Source organism: Phalaenopsis equestris, unplaced genomic scaffold (genome assembly GCF_001263595.1).
Source record: "Phalaenopsis equestris unplaced genomic scaffold, ASM126359v1 Scaffold000258, whole genome shotgun sequence".
Taxonomy (NCBI): domain Eukaryota; kingdom Viridiplantae; phylum Streptophyta; class Magnoliopsida; order Asparagales; family Orchidaceae; genus Phalaenopsis; species Phalaenopsis equestris.
In genome coordinates this window covers 996,392-1,017,497 of record NW_018164700.1, presented here as the reverse complement: position 1 = coordinate 1,017,497, position 21,106 = coordinate 996,392, and the positions used below count along the sequence as shown (strand labels likewise).

The 21,106-nt window shown below is 35.0% G+C and overlaps 2 protein-coding genes across 4 annotated transcripts in view; both read left to right on the top strand.

Annotated features, from left to right (window-relative positions):
• Positions 1-10,792, top strand: part of LOC110024527 (probable protein phosphatase 2C 55) — a 19,712-nt gene extending 8,920 nt beyond the window's left edge. For all 3 annotated transcript variants that reach the window (XM_020724549.1, XM_020724547.1, XM_020724546.1), the window contains 2 exons: positions 9,041-9,190; positions 10,303-10,792. In XM_020724549.1, the coding sequence (XP_020580208.1) occupies positions 9,041-9,190; positions 10,303-10,602 (450 nt within the window). In that variant the 3' untranslated portion in view covers positions 10,603-10,792. The remainder of the gene's footprint in view (positions 1-9,040; positions 9,191-10,302) is intronic.
• Positions 10,793-19,873: 9,081 nt separating this feature from the next.
• The window catches only part of LOC110024574 (scarecrow-like protein 15), a 9,749-nt gene continuing 8,516 nt past the window's right edge, over positions 19,874-21,106 (top strand). Inside the window, exon 1 of the mRNA XM_020724619.1 lies at positions 19,874-21,098. Coding sequence (XP_020580278.1) covers positions 19,874-21,098 — 1,225 coding nt within the window. The remainder of the gene's footprint in view (positions 21,099-21,106) is intronic.

Genomic DNA, 21,106 nt, shown 5'->3' with positions numbered 1-21,106 from the left:
TATATATATATATATATATATATATATATATTAATTATTATTATTACACCTCCTGTTGAATGTTCAAATGTGTTAATTTTGAGTCGGTTGGTAATGTGATGCGATAAGAATATGTTTTCAATCCATTTTGTGATATGAGAGACATTTGAGTGATTTCTATTTTATTTGATGCATTTGAATTTGTATTGTGTGACACCATAGTTGTCATTTTTGTTTAAAGATATTGAGTAATGGCAATGGTACGGCGATCAACAATTCATACTTTGTTTTTGATGGTTATCATGTTTGAGCATATTTTATGATGGTGATGAGATGATTTAAAGTCAGTTTATTTTTTTTTTATTTTTTTTTATTTTTTATTTTTATCGATTTGCTTTTTAGATCACTATCATATTGCTGTTTTGCTAATGCTTTTTTTGCTGATATTTATATATTTTTGTGGAGATGGTTTGAATTAACCCATCTACAACAAAATCAATTTGGTGGCATGTTGGAAGAATGTCTTTTTCATTGAAATGGATAATTAAATATCATAGCTGTTTTAAAATTAAAAAAAAATGTATTAAAATACTAAGTATTATCCCAAATTCAAATTTCAATTGCGGAAAAAAGTAGAGATGAAATTCATATTAGAATTTGCAATTTGTGGCAACTCAAATTGGCTCAAATAAAGTAAAATTTTGTTTAAAAATTGACACTTCTTCCCTATTTTTGGGCATAAATTTCTTGTTTCTTGTAGGAATAAGACAATTTTAGTATTTGGAAACAATAAAATTCTTATCTATCGAAAGAATCTTGCTTCTAAGATTAATTGCTTCTTAGGCTATACCCAAAAATTCTCTTGATAATAAGAATTATATGCTTCAAATTTATTATGTTGGATTTTTTTAAGGATTATGATTTAAAATGTATTAATAATGTAAGGTAACTTTATACTTTAAATGAGAGTCAAATCACAGGATAGATGGTTAATCATCATATCCAAGTGGTAGATAAGACAGAAGAAATCCTGTAAAATGTCGAACAAGCGGGCCATCAAAAGAATGAAAGGGCTTAAAAGGGGCCATGCCTTTATGTGTGGAATTGAAAAAGGTCGACATAATTTTATCAATTATTGATACATCATCCCTGGTCATTAAGGCTAGAGAATGATGCTTCCTCACAAACTTGCTATATTGCAAAATGTGTTCTATGTCACTCTCTTTGACACCTGTACATGACCCCCTATATGTTATTGAGGATGGCATCAAATTTTAGGAGTTATGGTCTGATTTGGAGTTATGAGTACACACTAGAGAAGATTTAGATCAACAGAGTCAATACCTATGCAAAAAGCAAGGGAAATCTTGTTTGTAAAAATCCTATGGAAAAACAATAATAAATGTGAGGCATCTTGGGATGCTGAAGATAAAATGCAAATAAAATTTCCTGCTTGTTTTTATTGTCATTAAACTGAAGGGAGAATGTGTTAATGCATTGGTGAGATTATTATGTATAATAAGACCTTCCTTGAAGATAAAATAGCTTGCCCATAATTGGCTCTATGTTTCGGTCTTTTAGAATAAACATATTATGCGAAGTCAAATATTTCTGGATGGTATATATACCTTCCAAAATAATGTTATATATGTTGGAATCTCGGGTTGGATTCAAGTTTATGTATTGAAGTTGAACATATATGGATTTAGGACGAACACATTTATGTTGTAGCCAATTTTTTAGTGAATGTTGTCTCTAGATTGGAGTCAAGTCTCCTTGTTAGTGATGAGAAATATACTTTTTGGTTATTAAATGCGCTCCACAATCTTGGAATACCATCGACTATTATAGAGGTAGTTATTTGGCTTTTTTGGCTTGCTTTATCTTTATCCTAGTTCTTATATTGTGATTCATGTAATTAGAATAGGAGAGTGAACCACTTGTGAGACGATGTGAGAAAGTAGAGAAGGTATTGATTTTGGTGATTCAATTTATTTATGTTGATTTTTTAGGAGGCAAATTAGTTAGTGTAATAAATCACTATTTAGTTTTTTAGATCTTATTAAAGGTTTTATATTCATTATTCGAGGTTTATCATTAGTCCAGGCCTCATTGCTAATTGCCCAAAACTTTTGTTTAAGGTTAGTTTGTAAGCTTGTTGGTTCACGACGATTGGCTTCTGATCTATTTTGATTTATAGTAATGGTTTAAGGAAAGAAAGGTTGTTCTTCATAGCTCATACTGGATGGTGGATGAATGATGACAAACCTAGTTAAGATGCTATTGTTTTTTCATCATGGGTTCTTGTGAATATTGATCTCATTAGTAAGGTAAGTTAACTAAATCTTTACTGATGATCTATGTCAACATTAGGTTGCGGCATTGACACAAGGTTTTTCCTCCCTCCTCTTCCCTCTTTCCTTTTTGTCCTCCTTTCCTTTTATCACTTTTCCTTTTTCTTCCCCTCACATTTTCTTCCTACGCACTTTCTAAATTTAACTTCTTTCCTAAAATATGAGATCTGATTTTATTATCTCTTCTCATTTTAAAAAATCTTTATTTAAAATCTGAAATCTTATTTTATTCTCCTTATTTTATTCTCCTTCTAATTTTAAAACCCTTGCTTTAAAAACTGAAATCTATCTTTTTTTCCTTTCCTATTTTAAAAGTTTTGTCTAAATTCTAAAATCTGATATTATTCATTTCCTATTTTAATCTTTCCTAAAATTGAGTAAAGTATTTCATAAATAAGAGTTCTTGGGTCTAAGGTAAGAGTCTTGATTTTGAAATAGGATTTCAGTTTTATCCTAGTATTTTCCCTCCTAAGGGCTATATTCAATGACGAGGAAGCTGCTTCGACTGTAACCCTGTCTGTGGCGGTGTTTACCTTCACTGCTCTTGTTACTACTCGTTGTGCCGCAGTCCACCGACATTCCAACCACCCTCCAACACCTCTGGCCATCTCCTTGCCATCCAAATAGCCGCTCAACATGCTCTGCTGCCCTCCTAGATCAGCGCCAGTTCGTTCATGCAGCCTCCCTACAAGTTGTCGCAACCCCATCTACCCATTCGGCCCACTTTCCTGCAGGCCACAACTCCTGCTTTTCTTCTAGACCGTCGTCAGTTGTTCATGCAGCCTCCCTGTAGGCTATCACTGCCCCTGCAACTCATCCAGACCGTTGTCCTGCAAGTCACAGTCCCATTGCGGTCCTTTTAGCACCCCACCAACAGCTTCCTTGTCATTCTGCCATCTGCTGTCTCCCTCACAGCGGGCCGCAGACTTCCCCTAGGTCTTTCCCAACACCTACCACCACTCCAGATTCACTCCTCATCGAGCTTCTTTTGTTTTCGTTTGTTGAGTCTTTATCCATGATGTTTTGTTTTATGTTTTGACTTATGCATTGTCTTTCTTTCTTTTGAGTCATCATTGTAACCGTGTTCAAGCCATAGTAAAATGATATCTTGCATCGTGGTTTGGGTTAAACTTCGGTATCATTTAGTATCAGAGTTAGCCGAACCATAGTTCTATCCTAGGGTTTCTAGAATCCGCCTTTACCCAATCCACCACACCAAATTTTTTCTTCTCTTTCTTTTTGTATATTTTTTTTCTCTTTTTTTTATTGCTTCTTTTTCTTTTCATAGATCTGAATGCATCAAACATGCCGCCGAGGAGAACTATGCCCGAGCCTACTCGGGAGGAAATATGGTGAGAGATCTGTCGACTTCAGCAGTACATTGAAAATGAAATCGAATGGAATGTTATACTCGATTGTGATTGAGAGTGTTGAATGGGAGAACGAGAGGATATGTAAATGAAGCGGGAAACACAACGTCGACTTCTACCAACGTACTACCGCCAAAAGTTGCAAAATCCAGCGTCCTAAGTGGAGAGACTACAACACTAAGCAAACCCCTTACTACTATCCAGTGAAACCAATTCGCAAGTTTGTCCCAATAAAAAAATATTGCAAGTGTCACGGATTTGGACATGTTAAATAAGAATGCACAACCAGGAGAGTGATATACTTCACCGATCAGGGCGTTATCGAAAATTTGGTAAAGACACTGCAAACATTGAAGAGTAGATTTGTTTCACTGAGCATTGACATAGTTGATACGGGAGAAGCTGAAGACTTATGGAAGGATTCTCAACTTGCAGCTAGCGAGGAAGAGATGTCGCCAGTTCCAGTGGATCCCAAGATAGATATTCAAGTTGAGGTAACAATAATCATTTTGGAAGATAGTGACCTCAAGGTGATGAGCATTCAAGCAGAGTATGAAACTGTGATACTTCAAGATACCGTTTCACAGACGTTGATAGGAGCTACAACAAGACTGACTTTGGCGGTCCAGAAGGATCACGAGCTTAAGGAGCCGACATCAGATACAGGGTCACCACAAATACGAGAAATACAACTTTTTCAGATGGTTAGACCTCTTCCTAAGTTATCTCTACAGGGGGAGGTCCAACATGTCCGAAGAGGAGTCATTTTGTGCTATGTTGGGAAAATTACGTGGAGTTACTTATAGGCTATTTCTCGTTCCGCATGGTACCCCTCGTCAAATGTTCGGACAGGAGAATGAACCCCAACTTTGTAATGGGCCCGAGGTGTTTGATGGGGATGAAAATTCTGCACTGGGATCCATGTCCTATTTGTGGGGAGGTGGTCTCTTCCGAGGGGGTGCTAATGAGAGTGGCGCAGCTTGCCATAGATTTCATCCCAAAATTGAGTTCTCCTTACATACTTGTCGCTCAACCACGAGAGTTGCATTACGGGAAACCCCTCTATATGCAGCTCTCGCTTGAGATGCGCTAAAAGAGGATGGCTATCTATTCTACCATAATGTGTTGTGGAATGACTACACCGACATGATCAATCTACCAGAGGACTTACCGCTGTACTATGAGGATTCAGAAGCTTCGATGAACGAGGTTAAAGCTCCCCTAATCTCGGGAGAATGACATAAGGGTTTTACTTCCTCTTTCCTCTTTCCTCTTTCCTCTTTCCTTTTTGTCTTCCTTTCCTTTTCTAACATTTTTTTTTTCTCCCCCACTTTTTCTTAATAAGCACTTTTTAAATTTAAATCCTTTCCTAAAATATGAATTATGATTTTATTCTCTTCTTATTTTAAAAAGCCTTTTCCTAAATTATGAAATCTGATTTTAATCTCCTTCTAATTTTAAAACTCTTGCTTTAAAATCTGAAATCTGATTTTATTTTCTTCCTTATTTTTGAAGTCTTGCCTAAATTCTGAATATGATATTAATCATTTCATATTTTAATCTTTCCTAAAATTGAGTAAAGTTTTTCATAAATAAAAGTTATTGTGTCTAAGGTAAGGGTCTTTATTTTAAATTATGATTTCAGTTTTATCAGAGTATTTTCCCTCCTAAGAGTTGTATCTGATGACAAGAAAGGTGCCCCGACTGTAACCCCGTCCGAGGTGACGTTTATCTTCATTGTTCTTGTTACTGCTCGCAGTCCCGCAGTCCAACGACATTCCAGTCACTCTCCAGTACCTCCGGCCACCTCCCTGCCATACAAACAACCGCCCAACCTGCTCTGCTGCCCCAACTACCCATCCATCTCACTTTTCTGCAGGCCACAACCCCTGCTGTTCTTCCAGACCACCACTAGCCGTTCCTGCAGCCTCCCTGCAGGCTATCCCAGCCCCTGCTGCTCATCCAGACCGCTGTCTTGCAGGTTGCAGTCCCATTGATTTCCTTCCAGCACCCCACCAGCAACTTCCCTACCATCCTGCCATCTGTCGGCTCCCTACCACCACTCCAGACTCTTGCCTCGCCGAGCTTGTTGTGTTTTCATTTGTTGAGTCTTTATCTATGATGTTTTGTTTGACGCTTTGACTTCTGCATTGTATTTCTTTCTTTTGAGTCATCATTGTAATCATGTTTAAGTCATTATTAAAATGGTTTCTTTTGTCATAGTTTGGGTTAAACTCCGCTATCAGGCATTTTAAGGATCTTATAGACTAGGAGAAAGTTTAATGAAGTAGCCTATTTCAATGCAAACTTTAGCTAGGAATTGATGTTATATTAAATGTCTGTATGAATCACAATTTATAGACTTTGTCATTAAAAAACATCAAAGCTTGGTCCTTTATTCTATTACCATGGTTCAAGGTGTGTTTGAGGCATGATCTCTTGACTCAAAAGGATTTTTTCACATCCTTGCTAGCATGAGATTTTAGAGTGTAATCGTTGATCAAATTTGGATTTGTCATTGAATTGTTGCTCATTGATTCTTCTATTGTATGCATTTAATTTATGCATTTATGATTTATAAGTCCTGAATGCTGGAATGCTTTGTTAATAAAAGACCCATTTTGCTCTACTACGCTTTTACGTCGAGTAAAATGGAATCCTGGCGCATCAAGTTTTTGTTAATGCTTTGAAAATAGTGTGCTGCTATTTTGGGTTATGGAGGTTCAAGGTTAGATGTGCATGTAAAATTTACTTGAGCTTTTAGGCATAATTGGGTGGGCGCAAACTGTTACTTTGACTAGATTATCCATGAGATTATGTCTCTTATTTTATATATTATACTTGAGTGTTGTAATCGGGATGGTGTGATTGGCCCTCCCTTCTACAATTTCTAGCAAAGAGTCATGTGAATGCAGATTCGACTGAATATTTTCGAGGTTGATGTCATCTTGAAACATATGTAAAAGAAATGTCCAAATTCTGTTAAAATTCATATGAATACGTGAATGCAGACATAATTGAATAATGGCTTTCACTTGTTTTTCTCACCGTGGTTAAATTACTTGAGCTTATATAAAATAAACTAAATGGACGACAACTAAAAGCAGTAAAAATAGTTCATAAGACCTTTTTAATCACTTATAAACTAATTTGATTTTAAATTGTGCTTAAAATATCTTTAACGCTTACCTGACTGAAAAAATTTGACAACGTTAGAGCTAAATAATGTGTGTATTTTTTTTAATATTACAATTCGACGTATATCAACTGTCTGTTGTATTGACAGCTCAGATTCACAAATAACAGATTCTCTTTCAAAAAAATAAACTTGTAGCAAATAAAGTACAATAATTTTTCCTTTTCATATGCCATTTGACATATATTACATGTCAACATTTACATTTTTGCTCCAGCGCATCAGAATTGTTAAATCCAAATAACATTCACACAGTTAATCAGGCAACGTTAAATATAGCAATTTATTATATGCATTCAGTGTAATGGGATCTAAAGCGTCACCATGCATCTATTTTGATACTTTGAACATGCGAAATAGTACTTCAATTCATTGAAAATTTTGGCAGGTACATTGTTGAGTATCATGAACATGTTACAAATTTTTAAAGAATTATATATGTGAGGTTATAAAATAAATTAGCATGATCATGAATACTTTGTGGTAAATAATAATAAGCATTAAGAGCAATAATTTTGTTAAATTAGAAAATTGATATGGCAACTCACAATTGATCAAAAACAAGATTTTACGGGTTCGGCATTAAGTTCATTTGTCTACGTCCATGAAGAGGGAGATTCTATTAGCATGGATGGTAAGAAAGAAAAATGACTTGGGCTAACAACTTTTGGACTTCACACCACGCCTCACTTATGAACCCTAAGTCCCTTTTATAGAGGAGTATTAGGACATACAAATAAGTAAACCTAAAAGACTTAATTATTCCTAATTACAATAATAGTGATAAATACAACAATCTTTAACTCATCTCTTACTTCCAAATAAGTAAGAGATGACCAAATGAGGTACAAACGGTAATTCAATTGCACCAAGATGATTGCCTACGTACTGCCTTCCTGAAGGGATCAAGCCTCGTACCCCTAATTACAATAAAAGCCATAATACAACAATATTTTGTACTTTCTGTTGTAGATTTGGATGAAAATACATGCATTTTTTATTTTTAAAAATCATATAATCACTGAGAAATAACATTGGCGCATTGCTGGTGTGACAATGTCTATTAAATCCTATTAGAACCTTTTAAAATCAAGAGCAAATAAAATTATACTTCATTTTATCGATAACTTGAACACGATTGGTTGAGTTGAACTATAGTTTTATTATTATTATTATTATTTAATGAAGAGGTTAAGATAATTCAATTAGCTAGCACAACTTTTCAGATGGTAGGAGATGGGGCTTGATAGTGTTTTATTTCTACCACAAATGCACCTTTGAGTTGTTCAGTTTTTATAGATTCTCGATCCTCTTTTCTTCTTTAGCTCTGTTCATCTACAGATGATTCTTCCATCAAATCAATTTGCGTTTGCTGACTCACTTTGTCTCACATTCATTCACCACCTTTTCTTTTTTTAAATCTTTTTTAGTCCTACTAATTTTGGTAATGAGCTTTCAGTACTTCAAATTATTGCACTTCTGTTCTGATAAATTGATACCAAATATTGCATGTTTTTTCCATATTTGCATTGTATATATTAGATTGTTATGTGATTAACAAATTGCATTTAGATTTTGTAGTGGATATCTATAGATAGGAAGTGTGGTGAATTTGACTTGAACATTACACAAAAGTAGCATCATTTTTTTTTCTCGTTCGAAACTAACGACCCAAAAGCTGACTTAAAGTGATTTTAAATTGGATGAGCGTTAGACTAGATCAAAATGCCTTCATGTATGAATACATGTGTGTATATTCATGTATATAATTAAATTTTTATTTATTCATGTCGAAGAATACATATATTTGTTTTCCTGATACATAAGTGTATCTCTATCTATTCATCAAATATAAACTTATATAAACAAAAAAGAATTATGATTTATCTCAAAATAAGCTTTAGATCAGATTTAATGAACTAAACTTAATTCTAATTTGAGATCAGATCAAATTAGTCTTGATATCTGTTTCTTGAAATTCTCATTGAAATGTTTAGCATTGGAGTTCAAGTAAACTTCCACAGAACTTATGATGGATAATAGTTCCACAAAAAAAATTTTTGTTTCATGTGAAATAATCTTATATATGCGTCATTTAATAGCAACAAAACTCTGTTAAAAGGTTATATTGGGGATTTCAGGGTGTCCATGCTGTGAATCTTGGTGACAGCGGCTTCATTATTGTAAGGGATGGATGTGCAGTATTCCGTTCGCCTGTTCAACAACATGACTTCAATTTTACTTATCAGCTTGAGAGTGGAAATTCAAGTGATTTACCAAGCTCTGGTCAGGTCAGTTAATACCTTCTTCCAACTGTCTTTTACTATTCCTTAGTTTGTTTAGGCTTCTTTTGGGAGTCACGACGGTCCGCCATGCGCGGCACCTATTTGTTTAATAAGACTAACACTTGTAAGAACTAAGAACCTCCTTCAAGAGTCTCCCAATAGGATTTTTTCCGTTGATTTTTTTTTTCTTTTTTTGCTTTTGAAATGTTTTTTCTTTGATGGTGGAAGAAGAAATTGTTTAAAAAGCCGTGGGCGCGTCAAATTGAGGCGCACGAAAAAGCCCTGAAGCTTAAGCCTCACTATCACCGGTTTGACTGAGGCGTGTGCCTCAAGACTTTATTCCTTGAGTCATTTGAGGTAGCACTTTGATCAAGTTATACAAAAAAAAAAAAAATGTTATTAATGTATATTATATTATATTTAATATATTTGATAATATGCCTCAAAAAGATCAAAAGTTAATTTAAATATGATTACTTGATTATATTATTAATTTATTTGTTTAAACTTCTATTAATTTTTTGATTAGTTGGCGCCGCATACTCAGATCAGTTGGTCGAACATCTGCTTGTCAGTTGTAAGCCCCCTTTGGTCTGGAGTTCGATTCCCTCCGAGTGTAGGGTGTGGTACTCGAATTCTTAGGCGCATGAGGGATGTTCGGAGCTTGTATAAAAGCCTCTAACCTTTCCTTTTCAACAAAAAAAAAAAAAAAAAAAAAAAAAAAAAAAAAAAAAAAAATTGAGTTTGTTTAAGTTGATTGTAAGAAGAAAATTTTACTTAGTGGAAACATTTTAAAGTGGTAAATGAGACATAATTAGATGATAATAAATATGGTGATTCTTTTGTAGATGATCGAAGCAAGGGTGATTCTTTTCAAGATGATGAAAGCAAGGATGGGGCCCCTATCCATTTTGAACCTCATGAAATATTTAAAATTTAAGTGAATGTTTATCTAGAATCACATTTCAAACTTCTATTTTAATCAATATTTAATATTAAGATTTACGTCTTTATGATGAAAAGTTAATTTAACATATAAATGGTTTCTGTCATATTTATGTCCCGCTTCTTAGGCGCACAAACAACAAATACTCAAACCTTCTGTCATCTTATTCCAGGTGTTTACATTCCCTGTTATTGCTGGAGATGTGATTGTTGCCGGAACCGATGGGCTTTTTGACAACTTGTATAACAACGAGGTGACGGCCATTGTTGTTCATTGCATCAGAGCTGGATTGAGCCCTAAGGATACTGCCCAAAAGATAGCAGCTCTTGCTCGCAAATGTGCTCTCGATAGGAATCGACAGTCCCCTTTCGCAGCTGCTGCCAAAGACGCCGGTTTTCGATACTACGGCGGAAAACTCGACGACATTACCGTCGTCATTTCTTATGTTACTTCGGGCGAGCATTTGAATTGAATGCTTTTCTTCTTTGAACTCTGCTTTTCAAATTCATTTCCTTTTAGTGCCTATTTCTATTCTTAATGTTGACTGCTCTTTTTGTTCATATAATCATAGCATTTGTTGAACATTGATTAGCATCCAAGTTTTAGACAAGAGGGAATAAAATTTAGAGGATTTGGATTATTCTTTGGTGTATTGTGATTTTGGAATATCTCGAGATTCCTCGCTTCGAAATTGACTTAACGGTATTAACCGATCTAGCCTTCGGCTTCACAACTGCATATGTTTATGGAATATGATTCTTATCATTATAAACCCAAGATTTCATAGAAATTTATGCTTGAAAATCATGAAAAAATCTTGATAAATTTCAACTATGTTGTGATGAGATGAAAATGCATATATGAAATGTGCTGCAGCTTTGTTTGCATGATGATCAAAATTTTCATTGTGTAATTTACAAATTTGAAGGGCTGAAATTGCTCATCATATGAGTTCGTTTACTGGATTTGCAGCACCATGGTTTCATAAAAGCTTACAGAAACTTGCTATTTACAAAATGAACCATTCTTTTTCATCCATTTTTGAAGTTCTCACTCAAATGTCAAAATTGATGGTAAAACCTCAACTCAACTACATTTGTAAATATCAATGTTTCGGGCCGTTATGTGATTATTCTTTTCTAAGATAATTATAATAATTAATTAACTGAAAGAAAAGTTGTGCTCAGTTGCTAGATTTATTCTGATCACATAATCTATTTTTTATATTATTTTATGATGGAATACAAAAATTTCATAATTTTTTTTAGGGTCTGTTTGGGGGCAGCTGTGACTTATTAAATGATTTGCTGATAAGTTAGGTGTGATGACTATTATAAATTTTTATTTTTTGTAAAAGTCAGACTGCAGCTAAAAAGCTGCTACCACGCTTAGATATGTGCGGTGTGAAAACACATAAACTATCAAAACGCAGTTTACCCAAACAGACAATGTGTGTTTTTAAATCGCCACCGCACCAAATAAATTGCCTCAAACGGGCTTTTAGATTGTAGCACGGAAATGTGAAAATGTGTTTATTTATCCATTTAAAGATAATTTGTTTTTTCTCTAGGCTGAGATGGCAAATACTGGCCTTTTTTAAAAACTAGATTTGACAAAAAGCTTATTGATTTTTTAAAGCATTAAATTAGTGAAAATTTAACTAAAAATTAGTTAACTTTGTGTGATTCAGAGTCAAATTGACTTTTTTTTTTTTTTTTTTTTTTTTTTTTTTTTTTTTCATTTTGTCATTTGGGGTGGGCGTTGAAAGTGAAGCCAAATAAGCCCCATTGGAAAAGCAATTTTTGATTAAAAAAGTTGACTTCAGGTAAATATCTGCAACAATTACAATTTCTGCCATAAAAAATAACATATGGAGTTCCGTTAATAAGTCAAACTTAAGTAATTGAAAGCTTGTTAAAAAAAAGGGAATAATAATTTTGAAATGGTAAACATTTCAAGAAATAATTTTGTAAAAATTTCACTTATTCAAATGGGGGCATAAGAAATTTTTCTTGCTCGTGCTATCATCTGGAGATTAAGGTTTGTTTAGGATAGTTTTTTGTCTGTTTTGTGTTTGAGAACGTCACTACAGTTTGGTTTAGGTTTTTCTTTTTGAGAAGATGCTGACTTTCTGATGCTTGCGAAAGTTTTTGTGAGGTGAAGCAGCACGTGCAAAGCATCTTCCGAAGTTACGTACAAGAATGATAATTTTTCACCATTTTGAACCGCGTATAACTCTTTTTCATTCTGTCAACACTGTGTTTTAAAAGAACTTCGTTGAATGATGAAAATGTTTTAAAAGAAGCCTTACTGAACCATTTTCTTTTGCTTTTCAGAAATTTTAATAATGAAAAATGATTCTTTTTAATCCAACCTCTTAAAAAATGGTGCTCATAAGATAAGAGTAATTTAAATATTATATATATATATATATATATATATACACACACACATATCATTCTCACATTAATTTTTTAGGAATTATTTTTCTCCACATTTAGTGGGTCCCGCAGCTGATTCGACGTGGCTTTCCGCGTGGCACAGCTTAATGGGGCCCACAAGGTGCTTTTGTCGGCCAGCTCATACGTTTCTTATGGATGGATGGATGGATGGATGGATGGATGGGGATGATAGCGGGCACATACATGCATGAGATTTTATGTGAGTGGACTCGTGTCAGCGTTGAGACCACGCTGACTACCAGGCACGGAATATGTTCCAAAATGTAGGCCCCACAGACATCTGATCCGTCCGTTGCATTATCATGTCCGGACTAAACGTCCATAGCCTAAAGACTGGACATTTTAGATATATATATATGTATGTATGTATGTATATATGTATGTATGTATGTATATGTATGTATGTAATTTTATGTTTAGAACACTTCCTCTATTCATAATTTTCACTATTGAAGAATATTAGCAATAATGATGTATGTAATATGGAAAATTAAAGAGGTATTTACACACATATGATCCAATTATTATGTATTTTTATCTCTAGCATCTGAATTTTAATTTTTTATATTTATATTACTCAAATCTTTCAATTCACTTAAAAATATCACTCGCTATCTTAAGTTTCAAAAAGTGAAATATATATATATATATATATATATATATATATATTTATGCAAAGATAAGGTCTATATATATGCAAAAATTAAAGTTTAGTTCTTAGATACGTAAATACATATTTATACTAATTTATTTCACTATAAAGCACATGAAATGAAATATTATAATTTGTAAAATTATTATTTTAAAATTGACCTATAATCATACTATTTCATAATGTGATTACATATTAAATTTCATAAACAATGTTTTCCTATAATGGCAACTATTCCATGATTTTAATTTCAAGGTCAAAATTTTTTAAAATCTAGATATTCATGTGCTTGAATATGAAGCATATTGGTAGAAAATAAAATGAGAAGTCCTAAGATGATAGATTTCCTCATCACACCAAGCAACTAATAAAAAGGTGTGAATATTAATGGTATAGCTAAAATATTTAAATTTTACTAATTATATAAATAATTTACAAATTTCAGAAGGGGCAATTGTTCACGTTGGACATAACATGGTTCCACTGTGTTTAAATAATCATTTTTACTCCTAGTTATTTATTTTCTATTCAAAATATCTTAAAAAAATCACCCATAAAAATTGATTATTGATGCATGTTAGAAAATTTGCGAGGGTAGTAGAAAGCATATTATCTTCTTTGTGTGGTATGATGATTCAACACACACTCAAAAAATAGAAATCAACCAATAATGATATCATAAGTTTTTATGTGCAAATCACGGAAAGAGAAAAACCACGGAGTCTGACTCAACTGAAGAGTTTCACTATAAAAAGATGATTAAAGTTGCAACCACTTATCTCATAGAAAGAAAATTGTTGATAGGTTTAAAGTTAGAACGTCGACTGGCGGCGACCAATAACGATTGACGGCGTTCTGTCGGTGGTGGCAGACGACAGTGGATGGTGGTTGACAGAGGTGGTGATCGACGGCGGCCGACGGTGGTCGAAAGTGGTCGGAGGTGGTCAAAGGCAGTTGACGGTGGTCGATATGGTCAACAGCAGTCGGCAATGGACGACGGCAGCAGGAGTCGGATGGAGCTCTATTTATAGAGTCCCGGGTGCAATAAATAAGGGAATATAAACCACTTTGATTGGACGGCATAGAGGACCTCCATCAATCATATAATGTTTGATAGGCATTTGAGTGACTTAATGATGTAAGAATTAAGCGAACTTGGGCTCATTGGATTCGTCTGACCATGACACTCAATTCAGCTATAGATTTTCCAGATTTGACTTTTATTTGACCTCCCAAATGTGTCCGGAAAACTTCTAAACATGGTTAAATAACTTGATCTGGGCTCGATTTGGTGCAGATTGGATCAAAGTTAGTATCATTGGGTTCGTCTCTTCGAGCTGGTCAATTGACTATAAGATCGTTGAAATCAAAGCTCTAGATGACTTTTTATCTTGGTTTGAATATTTCTTGCTAAAAAATTATCTCCACATTTGTGTCAAATTATGAAGATTAGTTGAAGTCGAATGAAAAAAAAAAAACCCTAAGATTGTCACATTGATTGAAAACTTAAGGAAGATTGTTTTTCCTCTTTACTTGAAATTTAAATTTTGTATATATATATATATATATATATGACTTAGGCCTCGTTTGAGAAGCCAGTGAAGCTTTGTTTCATTGCAGTGAATGTCGACATATGGATTTAATTTCATGCGGTAAACCAACATTTTCCGAAGTTGTTTCAGCATAACGATAATTTTTCACGGTGTTAGCTGCACAAGCGACTTTTGAAACAGCTTCGCTGAACGACGAAACTCCTTCAAATGAGCCCTTATTGAGATGTGAATCTTTTAACAACTCGATCTTATACATCAAGGAAATATGTAATATGCTAATTAGCCTCAAGAATTGGGGAGAATACATGTTGTGCATGCAAATTGAGGTATCTCATGAGTGCCCATAATTCTAATTTTATTGCTTGGTTTCATGGAATTTATCGAATTAATTCTTTGTTCGGTACCATTCAACATGAAAGTAAAAGGCTTTTTTTCAATAATCCTGTAGGAAATTTTATTTCATCAAAAAAATAATTATAAGGTGTGGCCAATAATTCTACTGAAACCCCCCACACAAACAACTCACCCAAAAAACAAATAAAAACCTAAGAACCGTTGGCCACGAATACAACTAACGCAAGAAAATACATTAGAAAAAATTATCAATATGAATATAAGAAATATTTAAACAATCACCTTTAATCAACCGAGAAAGCTCTAATGGAACAATAATAGAAAAATTAAACTTCTCAGAATCCAACCCTCTTTTCGCAGCCCAATTAGCACACTAGTTACCAACACAATGAATAAACATCCACTGAACCTATACATACTCAAGTAAAGCAAAGTTTTTTTTCATATGAATAATAAAAAACCGATGATGCTCCTTTCTTACTGCAATAGTTCCACAACACTAGAGAATCTATTTCAATCCCAATATTATCCGAACCGCATATAACAACCAAAAATAGAGCCATGATTAGTGTCTCAGCTTCAGCATAGATAGGAGAAACAACAGAAACCGATGCAGAAAACCAAAGTAAGCAAACACCCATGGAGTTTCAACAAACTCCACCAGAACCAACAAACAAACTATTCCAACTACCATCTGTATTGAGTTTCAAAACACTTTTCTCAAGTTCTTTCAAAACATAAAACTAAAAAGCTTATATAAATACAACCAGTGTTCTTAGAAAATACCACATCTCTTACCATAAAGTTTTGATAAATTATAGTAAGCAAGAACATTTATAAGTCCGGACAATAAATTGAGCTATTAGCAAAATCTCTAATACTCCCCTCAAGAAGTTATATATATATATATATATATATATATATATATATATAAACATCACAATCTTCATTATTACTTTAGTTATTATTGTTCTTTTTAGAGCACTCGACGCAGATATAAAGAGGAAGCTTGACACACAAAAAAGGTGGCGCTCTTTAGATTCCAAAATGCATGTCATCACTTCACTCAAAGCAATTCAATATGGAGACCCACCATGAAGAAAAAGGCAATCATCAAAGATGTTAAAGAAAGGTTTGCTTCTTGCGATTAAAGTTCAATTTATCAATTTTTTTCATTATTTTCTTTTAATTGACACTTTTATTTTTCAATTTTATCATCACTTTTTTTATTATTTTTTATTTTTGTAAGATTTTATACTGTGATAAATAATTTGTTATAGATAATTTTTTCCTTAAGTGCCACGTACCTCGACATGTTGGTTGCCATCCACAGTATAAGATCTCTCAGGTGGGGGGTTCGAATCACTTCCTCACACAGTTGGCATTAAGGAGGCGGTACTCATATTGTTAGACACATTAGGGATAGCTAGAAGCTTGTATAATAACCTTTGGCCATTCTTTTATATCTATATATATATATATATAACACTACAAAACTTTTAAAAAAATTAATTTTCGTGGAGCTGTTGCGTAACGAATTTTAAAAGTCCCTAAGGAAGTGGTAGTAGAAAAATGAGAACTTTATAGGAGATTGGATGGAGGTCCTAATCTCCTCACAAAGGATTCTTTGGATATGTGGTTTTGCTTTTAACTCTTGCTTGATTCATTTAAGCTACCCAAAGTTTGAATCCAGCCAATTTATTCCATTTGAAAATTGTTGGTGATAGGGATCACATGCAACCTACTGATGTTCTTCTCTTAATTGAGTGGAATTCATGGTCCCCTATTTGCTTTTGGCTCTCATTTTAAATAATTGTTAGGTGCTTTAAATTGGATGGATTGGTTGAATTTTGATCGAAAAAAATGAAGATTAATTATATCATGATATGACAACATTATCATGCATTTGCGATAAGATTTTTGACTGTTGGTCAGTACCAGTCGTACATGTTATAATTTGATCTATATATATATATATATATATATAATGATGTGGTGTTTATCTTCTTTTATTTCATTTTACAAAAGGTGTTGAACTATGTTGACTTGATGCCATTGTTTGGTTTGGAAGAATTGACATATAGGATTGAGTTTAACTCAATTCTTAGCCACTTGATTGGCTAAAGTGTGATTTAGCAACTACACTTATGTTGTTGATAAGAAATTATGTGTTTGTTTCTTATAGGTGGTTATACATAAGTCATGATAATGATTCATATGGATTTTCCTAATATTAAAAAATAAAAATAATTATAAATATACGTTAGAATTAAACGATTAGGACTTGTTTGGATGAACATGGCCACCTAATTCCTATGTGTTAACATATTCAACATCTAAACTTTGTTTATATTTTTGCATTTGTACCGTCCAAATCTCTCATATTGCATAAAAAAATATCCCCATTTTAACTTTTGGAATGTGAAATACACTTTTTCATATGAATATGTAAAATGATATTTATGTAAAAATTGAAATATAGGTGTTGGATATGTAAATATAAAATATGAGTGCCATAAAAAACGATTATATTTTTTGAAAATAACATTCAAGCATTTAAATGAACTATTCAAGTCTTTTATATGTCAGTTTTCTTCATTGATTTGATGAAGGTTAGGATGTTTTTTTCTATAAATAAACAAGTTTGGTTGTTACACATGAAATCTGCCACAAAAATGATAAGCATTCTAAATTGCATGACAATTTACTTTCGAGAAATTCTAGTCTCAGAGTTTATAGAAGTACAAAAATATTCTTCAGACATTTTAAATTAGACCCAAAATAGCTCTCACAGAAGGTTATTAGAGTTCAATTGAAAATACGACTATTTTTAGAAGACATTTGCATGCATTTCAAAACAATTCAATACAAAAAATTGAACTTTACTCAATTTTTTATCAAATATTCATGAGATCTTGACAAACATTGGTAGAAGTTGTATAATAAAATTTTTGAATCCTAAATTATTCTTTGTGGACATGTCTGAGAGTTGGAACCGGAGGAAGGAGAAAGGAGGGAATAGAGAGTAAGTCAAAAATTTACTATAGAGGGAACGGGGAGAGGTTCATTCATTTGTTCTTTTGTTTTCTATTTATAGGGGTGTATTTATGCAAATATAGAAAGGAGAAAACTGTTCTTAATACAATTGATATTCTAATTAATTGTATATATATTTATACTATATTTGAATTATAATTTGAATTCAAATATAGAAATAATTGGTCGGTCGACCTGTCTAAATTCGGCTGACTGAGACGACCGACTAAGTGGCGACTGCGTCTTTCTAAAAAAATAATCGGTCAGCTAAGGTGCCCGGTTATATGACTAGCTTACAATCAATGGTTCTTGCATGCATTTTGATTTGTTGGGACTGCAGGCGTGATCCGTTGATTGACTCTCTCACAATAGTGTGTCAATTGATTATGATCACACGATTGTTTGTTGTGTCTTGATTGTCTGACTGTCATCAAGACCATTCAGTTGCTTTGAGATTCGTGGTGACAATTTTGTATATACAAAAATGTTACAATTTTTGTCGAAGTATATTCAAACACTAATCAAAATATTTGTATTATGATCAGAACTGTATCAATATTGTTATGAGAGAGAGAGAGAGAGAGATATGAAACAATGAAGGTGTACTCCATATATATGTTGCTGCAGAAGTGTTTTATAATACTTGAAAGTAATACAGGATATAATTTTACAAATTAAATTCTATAAGAACTAAATTCATCTAACATAACTAAATGGTGTGTTTGGGGTCGCTTGTGCGTTTCAGGATATGCAGTTTATCCTGAAACGCAGCCCGCGGGCGGGCCGCAGGGTTTGGCCCGTGGCCTGCGTTTAGTGTAAAAATCAAATATGGTTACGGATAAGCTGGCGAAAAGCCCGAATCAAACGGTACAACAACGTTTTAAAAACTCCGCCCACACTTATAAACTGCCCCAAACGGGCCCTAAATCTTACATTTGTCCCGGAGCATAAGCTAAAAAAATACTTTTCGTCAGTAAAAAGATAAATAGTTTATACCTCAAATATTCTCTCACTCACAATAACACAATTTTAATTTACATGAAGTGTTTTATATATAATACATTTCAAAGTAACACGTCAGTTTATATTATATAAAAAAATAAAAATATAATGAATAAATTGAATAAGAAGAATAATTTTCTTATCTAATTTTTCTCAACTCCTTTAAGATTTGCAATATTGATTGATTGTTGTGGAGACAAAACCAAAAAACTCCACCATCGCTTGTATCCCACCCCCCGCCCGATGACCCACAAAAAAAGGAAAATTAAAAGTCTTCTTCTTCAAGCTCAAACTCAATTAATCAAAAAAGAAGGCAAATTAACACATGCAGCACACAAATATCACCTATTTACACATATCACACATAAACTTTCATATTTACATATATCCATGACTTTTAAAAACTACTAATAATGTTGGTATTGATATGATATTAACAGTCAATCACTTTATGTGAAAATATGAAAGTTTATATTTATGATATGTAAATACAAAAAAATTATGTGCTCTGTATTAAATGACATAAATTACGTCATCGACCTGTCTCAGCTCAATCCATCATCACAAATCCACAATCCATTCATCCTTCCATCTTCTTCATATAAATTCCATCATAATCACCTCATAATTCCCCCCCTCCTCTTCTGCTCTCCTCCAAATCCTCCCATAAAACTCCTCTTCCCGATGAAGATCCCTAAACCCTCCGGCGGCGACTCCTACACAGCCCTTCACCATCCCCAGAAATCACTCGACTCCTCCCCCCTCTACGAACCCACCTCCGTTCTCGATCCTCACATCACCTCCAGCCCATCTGCCGTCGCCACCGCCCACGCCGGCGTTCTATGCCCTGCTCCCTCCCTCCCCTGGGACCCCACCCCTTCCCCTCTCCCCCTCCCTTCATCAGCCACCACCAACACGTCCGACAATTGGCCCGACCCCCTCTCCTTTCTCCTCGACGACATGGACGAGCCCTGCTCCTTCTTCCCCGACCTCTCCCACCTAATCCCTCCTCCGCCGGATCCCGAAAACTCCCACCTTGAACTCCTCCTCCGTGCCGCCCACTCCGTCGAAACCGGTGACCTCAATTACTCCCTCTCGATATTGGCTCGGCTCAATTTCCTCCTCCACAGTTGCACCGGCACCCCTCTCCGCCGCGCCGCTTTCCACTTCAAAGACGCCCTGCTCTCCCTCCTCCCCATCCCCGACCACCCCATCCCCGAACCCCCTCTCTCCGCCATCGAGCTCGTCCGCCGCATCGCCGCCCACAAAGCTTTCTCCGATATCTCCCCAATCCCCCAATTTAACTCTTTTACAGCCAACCAAACCCTCCTAGAATCACTCGACGCCGCTCCTGCCCTCCACCTAATCGACTTCGATCTTGGCCTCGGCAGCCAGTGGTCCTCCTTCGCACACGATCTCGCCGCCCACTCCCGTGCTGCCCACCTACCTCCTCCTCCTCTCCGAATCACCGCCGTCGTTTCCGACGAGACTGCAGAGACAGCTATTGCTGCCGATAATCTCCGCGATTTTGCTCGCGGGATAGGTCTCCGATTAACAATCGAATTCGTCCGTCTCACCGCCATTTGCAGGATCCGGTTTGCTGCAGGGGAGGCGGTGGCCGTGGTTCTTACGCCGGCGAACATTCGACTGAATGGTGTATCGGTGCTGCGGTTCATACGGGGGGCGGCGGCACGAGTGGTGTTGGTGGTGGATGGGGAAGGGTATTGCGGAGGCGCGGGGTCATTCAGGCAGAGGTTTGCTAACGGATTGGAGTACTTCGCGGCGGCGATGGAAGTCGTGGAGGCAGGGACGGCGGCTGTGGGGGCGGGGGAGGAGACGGCGAGGAGGATTGAAAGGGTGCTGTTCAGGCCGAGAATTTTTGCGGCGGGGGCGGCGGGGGGGGGCACGGGCAGGGAG